Source organism: Anas acuta, chromosome 15 (assembly GCF_963932015.1).
Source record: "Anas acuta chromosome 15, bAnaAcu1.1, whole genome shotgun sequence".
NCBI classification, from domain to species: Eukaryota; Metazoa; Chordata; class Aves; order Anseriformes; family Anatidae; genus Anas; species Anas acuta.
In genome coordinates this window covers 10803624-10812935 of record NC_088993.1, presented here as the reverse complement: position 1 = coordinate 10812935, position 9312 = coordinate 10803624, and the positions used below count along the sequence as shown (strand labels likewise).

The 9312-nt window shown below is 34.0% G+C and overlaps 1 protein-coding gene across 5 annotated transcripts in view; it reads right to left on the bottom strand.

Moving 5' to 3' along the window:
* Positions 1-2786: 2786 nt before the first annotated feature.
* LOC137864880 (transmembrane protein 180-like) overlaps positions 2787-9312 on the bottom strand; it is a 19598-nt gene continuing 13072 nt past the window's right edge. For 4 of the 5 annotated variants that reach the window (XM_068699463.1, XM_068699459.1, XM_068699461.1 and 1 more), the window contains exon 7: positions 3735-4849. In XM_068699463.1, the coding sequence (XP_068555564.1) occupies positions 4720-4849 (130 nt within the window). In that variant the 3' untranslated portion in view covers positions 3735-4719. Of the gene's footprint in view, positions 3504-3734; positions 4850-9312 lie in introns of those variants that run through there. The other variant, XM_068699460.1, reaches the window with a different exon arrangement.

Sequence of the window (9312 nt, the reverse complement as noted above, 5' to 3'; positions counted from 1 at the left end):
GGGCTAAGGCACTTTTCAGTCTATTTCTTTTTATTTGGTTTGGGATCAGGACTCTGCTTACTATGTACGTTCTTGTTTGTAAAGACAGATTAGCTTATTTTTCCCTTCAGGAATGAAACAACTTTATAACCAAAATTCAAAATGACAAAAGCTACATTTTCTGCTTTTTAAACAGACATCTGCTTGCAACGTGTAAACTAATAAATACAATTGCTTCAGGTTAATTACATGTTCTTCACAAGGAAATATATTTTATCACATGTGAAATATAGGTAATGAATTGCATACTGAATAAGAAATACATTAGCTTTCATCTTTGCATTGTTAGTGTACAACCTGGGTATGTCTTAATAAAGCATTTCAAAGTTCCTATCCAGTGTTACATTTGTCATTAATATTTTGCAGCAGTATTTGTATACTAAACCTATTTTTTTTTCTGGACAGGCCATAAAGTATGCACTATTCATGCACATTTATGTAATGATTTTAATATATTGTTATTTACACATACCCTGGTGGAATTGTACCCTATATCAATTGCTGGGCATTCACAGAAAACTATTTGTTATATAAGTGCATGCATACATCATTCAAAGCAATTAGCATGCTTGGGGAGGATTTCTGAAATAAAGAGAGGAAAAAAAAAAAAAAAAACACAAAAAACCCTACTTTTCTACTTTCTCCTCAACAGGAGAAAGGTAGTATTTCTTCTTTCTCTTGGTGGAAAATTTATATTATCTATTTAATACTTAGTACCCAGAAGGTCCAAAACATACTCAAAGGTTTTGAATACCTACCTAGAAAGGAGTATTTTTAAGACAGTCTGCATTTGCTTTGTGGTGATCACAAGGAGCCTTGTCTTCTGGAACAGGCCACACAGCTACAGGACCGGCTGCACAGCCTCATGTATTCTAGGACTGTAATTTTCCCAATTAAGCACAGCAGTTTAACAACTTTCCCTTCTATTACTATTAGTAGTAAGAAATCAACTACTAGAAAGAGGGTGTAAGATAAACAAATACAGATACCTGATCTAAAATCCTTTCTCCCAAAAGTAACCTAGGAATCCAGTTCCTTCACACATTCCTCTTGGTATGTTTGGGTCCTTCCAGCTCTTTAGGATTGGACACAACTGGACTCCACCAGTCTTGGTTGTATGTTCCTTTACAAAACCAGCTTGAATTCTTTTGATGGCATGTATTACCGAGCTTTTTCCTGAGCTGGTGCAATACTGTAAAAAAGAACTCATAAGTGTTTGTGGAGATGAAACATATCTTAACTGTTCCTTTCCCTTCCTGCTCATCTTTCCTGACAGCAACCGTTAAGCTACACAACGGTATTCAAATGTAAACATCCTACTAGCCATGTCAACAGAGTGTATTCATGAATTACTGAGCAGTTCCAAAATCAGCACAGCAGGAGACTGAGAAGGTCATTCAGTACAAAATGAGGACAGAGGCAGGCCTGTAACTACCACAAAGTATAAATCTAATTTTTGCCTACTTAAATACTCATCGTCATTTATTCCATCTGTTTTCAGTTTATCACTAACCACATATTATATTACTACTGTATAAAATTATACTAAATTTCTTACTATTATATAATATTGTTTTAAATCTAGAAAACACTTATCTATTGATTTTCAATAAATAAAAATCATTCAGTGTACTAAGGTCCAAATTCTCAGAATTTATACAGAAATTCTATGTAGTAATGGGATTCTCATTCCCTGAAGTTATCAAAACATTTCCTATTTTATATTATACACACTTAAATCTTCCTTATCAGTTATGAGGCTATTTTAGACATTCTTAAATTATCAAGAGTAAATTGTGGCATTTTTCCAGCAGTGGGATTTCAAGCTCACATACTATGAGCTAATAAGGAGAGAAAGCAGGCAAACCAGCTGTTATAAGACACTGAACTTTTGAATTTGATCATTCTTTGCTTGAGTCACAGCCAAAACCAATCATGTAGGTTTAGCAAAGGATAACAAAGTTTAATGAATGTCAGAGAAAGGGAGAACAAGCAATGTCGATCATAAAATACTGTCAACCTCCTGTCACTACTTTTTGTGGTTAGACTACCACCTGAATTTAAGCCAGTTTTCCAGTTCTCTGACTGCTGGTATGATGAAAGATGCTTTCTTTTTCCTGCCCTTATATCAAGAGAAATAGGGCAAATGAGAGAATACAAAATTCTAGTAATTTGAAGAATGATTAACATTTTCCTATTCAATTATTTGTATTGTGGTTCTAGGGCTTGTTTTCTCAACTGGGTTACTCAACACAATTAATACCTCATATTTTAAGGTAATCTCACTTTGAAATCTTTGACTATTTACTTCTCCTATCTTAATTCTAAATATACAGAAGTTTAGCAGCTATTCAAGGTGTGCCTTCAGTCGTATCATCCCTTAATCCTTTTTATTTCAGTAATTAATATACTAGCTTTATCAAAAAAAAACTTCCAGGAAAAAAATGAAAAAATAAAACAAAGAAAGAAAAAAAAATCTGGCCATTTCAAAGAATTCTTAGTATGATTTTGACACTTATTAATTTTCTTAATTAGTTTGACATCTTATTAGTTTTCCTGTCAGGTAGCACCATGATTTCCCAGTTGTTAACTACTCACTGTAACTAATAATGCTGTATTAGAAGAAATAAACACAGTCATCTAAGAAACACTATTTATGCAACAACATATTCACCTATCAGCAAATGTGTATTATATGGGGATTGGATGAGCATATGAAAATTAGAAAATATGTACATAAAAATAAAACTATTGTACGTTATTTATTCCCATTTAAAAAGGAACAATCAGGGAGAAAACAGTTTCATATACTGAGTTAAGTATCACATTAACCTCAATTCCTTCAGATTTTTCTCCTTCAGCCTTTTAGACAGAAAATTCATACATAGAACACAGCACATCTTTTAAAAATCAGAATTTAAACACACAGTCCATATCTGTTCTGGTATTTTTGCAAGTATTCTGTTTGGATATGTAAATACAACTGACAATTGTATATGAGCATAATGCTATTAGCATGTACTAAGCAAATAAATAATGGTATTTCTGACAGTACAGATAAAAACAGGTAACAAAACTTCATCACATTTCCACCTTCTTACATTTTAACATAAACCTTCACATTCATATCAAAGGGTTCACTTGGATTTCTAAATATTTAAAATATGCTATTACACTTTTTCACTCATTGCTTTGAAAACACTTTGTAAAAGCAAGGAAACAGTTTTGTTCTGTTCACTACTCTGGGAATGTAAAAACTGAGGCATAAAATATTATTTTTTCAAGACTAGTATTTCAGATCTCAAACCTTCTCATTAAACGAGGCTATTGCCCAACAAGAAGCACAGTAAATTCTTACACTCCTTTTGTTTCCAAGATTCCTATCACGATAAATGAGCTGATTTAGCACCTTAAAATCTTGATACATGCAATTCATCTTCTTGTACTCTCAAGTCACTGGCGCTCTGTAAGAAAGGTGATTCTAAAATTATGTTTGACCAAGGAAAACAGAATGAAAATGAGGCGGGATTAGATTATACTTAAGCTATCTATCCTTACACAATTTGAAAAACATTGTTGCCCACACAGATTTTATAATACCAGGTATATTGGAGGAAAAAGAGTATCTATTAAACAGGAGTACTAAAAACATGCTAATGTATCTTATCATTACAACGTGTGAAATAAAGAGAGGATTCAATCTTTCTGAAATTGTATCAAAAACTTTATTTTATAAAAATCACAGGATCCATTTAAAAGCTGAAAAGATTTTTGTAAGGATTAATCAGAAATTAATTTCAACTGTGAGCACAGCGAATTAATTTGCCAATCTAAAATTACCAAGCAGTTTGATTTAATATGTGTGTTTACATTTGTCCAACTAGTTCAACACTACTACAACCATATGCTGATGTCTTTCTTAGGAGAATTAAATGACATTTTGTATCAACTACTAACAATACAGTACCTCAAAACAATTTTCCCATTCAAAAAGCCAGAAAGCAGCATCTACCTACCACCAACTAGAGATACTTGGAAAGAGGAAGTATGGAGCTTTTCCCATAACCTGCAACACTTCATTGAACACCATTTTAATCTTCTTATTTAGTCCTGCATAGACTTTTACAGAGTAGTTAATTATTCTTGGTGCTTCCTGTAGCAGCTGGCAGATTTGTCTTGTTAACGGTCTGGTAGACACCATCTACATTTTTCTCTTCATCTCCCTGCCATCCCTGAGGGATGTCTATCTGGGCTTTTCTGGACTATCCCCAGAGATGTGATATTTTATCAGATATGGCAGAATTAATCCACCATCTTTCAGTAAACTTAAGACCATACACTATCGTTGAATTCCAGGGATTCCTTTACCTGATCTGCCCTATCCAGTCTTCAAAGGAGATAAACAGTGACCAGTATATACCAGAAATTACTTTAGTAGGTAATTATGGATAAAACACATCACATTCAAATAGCTGAACTCAAAAAATCCTCTGTACAGGGAATCAACATTAAGGCTGAATGTGATCTGTGTTATGTTCTACTACACTGAAGAACATAGTGTATTGAAATGGCTCAAACATTATTTGGTCTAACAGTCTATTTAAAGCAATTTTGCTTTTTCACATTTAAAACATACCAAGTCCAGTTCAGCAGAAGTTTTAATGACCACCTGTTACATATTTAACGTACAGCTGTTAAATGACTATTCTGGATTGAAAAGCGAGTCCACGTCAGGATCTGCACGACTGCAATGCAAAGCGGAACCAGACAGATCAAATAGAACATGGCATCGTGAAGACCTAAAAACAAACTGGTGGAAAAGATGAAAACACAGATTTCAAGATGAATAAGATAATTTCATGGTCATTTCATAGCAAATTATTTTTAAGCATTCCCTTTACATACACAGACAAATTACTGGGTCCAGTAAATTCTAAATAAAGGAATTATTATCTTAGGTATCACTGAGATGTATTCAGTTATATTTTCTGATTCTACATTCAGATTTTACATTGTTTACTCCTCTCATAATAGCCAGGAGGAAATGAGATAACTACTTTACTACATATCTGTATTATTTAATATAGAAATTAATTTAAAGCAATATAATTCAATTATAAAACAGAGCATCTGAAAAGGTTTAGTGAGACTGAACGATCTGGAAGATAAAGAAAAGCAGTACTGGAAGCAAACATTTTAACATGAAATTATTTTATTTAAGTTAAAATCTGAACTACTAGCTATCCACATAATATACTACTATAGTTGCTGAGGGCTGGGTGGGAGTCATGATTAATGCACAAAACTCACTATACTGTGTAATAAATAGGCTGCTTCATATACAAAGATTAATTTAATCTTATTGTTTTAAAAGAAGGGATTAAAAGATTATATAAACTACTAAAATAATACTTGTGAAATTAACACTCAGATGCTTATTTATTCTTGTGGATGAATAGTATTTCCTGATCTAAATCTTCTTAAGGAATAAAAGCATCAACAACTACGAATCAGAAAGAAGAACATGAGAGTTAAAAGCCTCCTTCTTTGAACAGCATGGTTTCTGACATCTCAAATTATACATTTTGGTATTCGTCTAGTAGCTAGAATCATTATCTACTGGCATTCTGTTAATTATTGGATTCTAATTACTTAAATATCAGTAAAGTCAACTCAAGCTAAGAAACAGTCCCTAAATTAATTTTCTCTCCAAGAGACAATTTATTATCTATTTTTAATTAGCATTCGGGGTGAGATGGGAGACTCACAGAACAGCTACAGACATGATCCAAAAAAAACCTGAAATCTGTGAAAAAACTCCATAAACTTGAGTAAGCTTTTGAACGGAATCTAAGAGTTTCTGTATATCACAAAAGAATCAATTCATGTTTCACTGTATTTAACAGAAAAATGCTCACAATCTCGAATATAACTGAGTGCGTGCATGTACACCCCCCATCCCAAACCCAATTTATCTCAAATCCCATATAAGTTAATGCTACATAAGAAAACAAAAAACCACAGGCTTTCAAGTGAGTTAATCACTCAGGCAATTGCATTTAATAAATGGAAGCTGTTCACTAGCAAGTCACTGGTCCATAGCCAGTGTTTATTGGTAGCAACAATAAACTATTTACATGTTATTTACTGGCCTGTATTCACTTGCATTTTCAGTCCACCTAAAGCAAACAAGGGCCCACATCATGCACACCACCATCACAACCGCCAATAGTTAACTGTAGGAGCAGCGTCAGCAGAGAGGCCGTAGACAAACTACTTACCTTTCTCACCTATCTGCAGTTGCAGACAGGACTAAGATGCAATTAACAGCACATTGGGGTTTGTACTTTGGCTGTTCTGCACACTAAAAGAGGATTGCAGTTCTCAGTACTAAAATTCTTCCACATTTATATAAAAAGGACAAATGTGAAAGAACATCTGTCAAATTACTGACTTTCACTGATGCAATCCTGATTTGGTTTGAGTGAAGCAATATTGGTTTAAGAAAATAATAATGCCTATTGTTATGTTGTAAAACCTCAACTTACAAAAAGTACCTATGGTATGGAGAACAATGAATGGGAAAATATTTCATTAAGGGACCAGAATAAATCAAGAGCAGTGCTCAGATTTCATCATAATCATTAGCTGAACCAGTTATCAAAAACTTCCAAGTCTACAGTCATTTCTTGCACATGAAGGAATAAATCATACCATCTTCCCCTAGACCTCCCTAATATCTGTCTGCATAGAACGTGATGTAGTCCAGCAGTTCAGTACAAATGCATCAACAGATCACAGTGCCTCCATTACATAATGAAGAGTTACTGTCAAGTAACTTACTTCTGAAGAATGAATTTGAAAAGCACACTTTTAAGAAAAGTTAACTGCAGTTGCAGCAACTCTCCAGAAGAGGGAGTTTTTAAACTAGGTATCTTTTCCAGAGCGAAATATAAAATAAACGATAGTAATTCAAAATATCAAGCCATATGGGACAGGTAACATTTTACTATCATGATGGATCAAAAGAGAGAACAAAAAATAAAAAAAATAAAATAAAACAGGACCACTCTATTCTGAAAACTATTGTTCAAATCTTAAGCTATCACATTAAAAATACTTCCTAAGGTATCTTCCACTACAAAATACTTATGTGTAGCTACCCCATTTCCTAACAATGCAGTATAATAAGTATATTAATGTGTAGCGTATATGGAATCATGTGTAACACGCAGAGAATTGTGTATCATATATCAGCCAACTACATGTGTGATATACTGAATGGCAAGAACGCTTCTGGAAGAGAAATACACAGTTCATAGCAGAAAGGTCACACTTCAGAGTTACAAAACCAAAGGGAAAAATGAGATAGAAGTGGATTTTTCCTAAGAAAGAAGACATACTGATGGCTAAGAAGATAATACCATTGGGGCAGAAGTAAATACGGGTAGTGGTAAGTAAGAATTTCGTGATGCTAAAGGTCAGTTCAAGGGTTTCATTACAGAAGAAGAATAGAACAATCTTCCGTATGCCTGGTTTATGACAGTACAGGGATCACTGTCCAGTGATAAGCATTTTATCATTTTTGATTAATCTCAACCATCAGCCTGGAGGTGCTCCAGATGAAACGAGAAGGGAGACTAAAACTTCTTTTCTTCTAGGCCTTCACTCTCCATATAAAACTGTTTCACTGTCTTACCATCTTGGGTGCCCTGTGGAATACAACTGTAACTGAAACCACCAAGATGATGACAAACTATTGTCTCAAAAGATCTCCAGGGATAAGAATTTGACTCAGAGCATGCCAGATGCCCTAATAAGCTGGTCAGGAATGTTATTCTTACGCAGGCAGAGAATGTGTGTGTGCAGACTGTTCAATATCATGATGGCAACAAAAAACAGACAAGCTTAAAAATTGCCAATTTACAGTTGGCTGGTATTCTAATAGAGTTTTATTAACTCTACTGAAACAATAATGAAATACCCTGATCATGGAGAATGTCAAAGAGCCATAGATAGTATCACGTAGCTGAAAAATCAAAATGTCACTACTGGAATGCTGATGAGGTATAGGTGAGGTAGTGCCATCTTACAGACTTTTTCGAGAGACATATAGTCAGAAGACATGATTTGCTCAGCAGATAGCTTTTGATTGACATTTTCTTTCTGATACAGTGCAAGATGAGCACCAAAGACAGAATATTTGTGAAGGACACTTCTGAAGGTAGTATGCTAACAAAATGATTTCAAAATATATAAAACAAATGAAGCATGGGAGAAAGAGACACACCCTTCTGCCATAAGGTAAGAACCTTTTTTTAGTTGAAGTCATCCAGAAAGTTTGAGCTCCAGCATTCCATGTGGTCTTGCATAAGCAATGTATTAATAAATGAGAAAATGAAATGACATTATTAAACAAAAATAAGAGTGAAGAAACAGAAAAAGGTTATTCCCATAATTTGTCAAGTGTACACTCATTGCTGGAAAGTTTTATAGAACAGAACAGAATAGTTCAGTTGGAAGGGATGTACAAAGATCATCAAGTCCAACTGCCTGACCACTTCAGGACTAACCAGAAGTTGAAGCATATAATTAGGGGCATTATCCAAATGCCTCTTGAACAGTAACAGGCATGGGGCATCCACCACCTCGCTAGGCTGCCTACTCCAGCAAAAGCTTGAAAAGTTGCTGAGAATACAAAAGCAACTTTTATAAAGTTCAAACTTTAGAGCCTGAAAGGGAAGAAAAGGAAGGCGCCTGGAAATTAGTTTTCTATGTTCATTCCATAGAACTTTAGCATTCAAAACATACAAAAGACAAAAAGAAACAAAAAACAACAAACACAAATCAAACTAACGAAACAAAACCCACAACAAATCACATACACCTTACTGAGATTCTTCCACTTTGTCAGAGAATACACGGAACAAAACTAAAGCAACAGACAGTATCTGTACATAAGAAGGAACTGCCCACCTGTAACAGTAACACACTAACATTTTCACTGTAACTAAGTACTGGTACTTTTTTGTTAGGCTTTAATTTTCAGTTAAAAAAAATAATAATAATAATTTAAAATTCAGCAAATTTTGCTGACTAGTTTATGGTTTTTGCATCTTCTTTCTTTTCTTAATGAATAACGTTGCTGGAAACTCTTAAGACACATTTATTCAGGGCCCAAACATTTTAGTAATGCAAAATAAGGATTCTCTGTGTTATCTTCACAATTCACTACCACTAATATCTAATAAAGTTAAGGCTTTTTAGAGCACC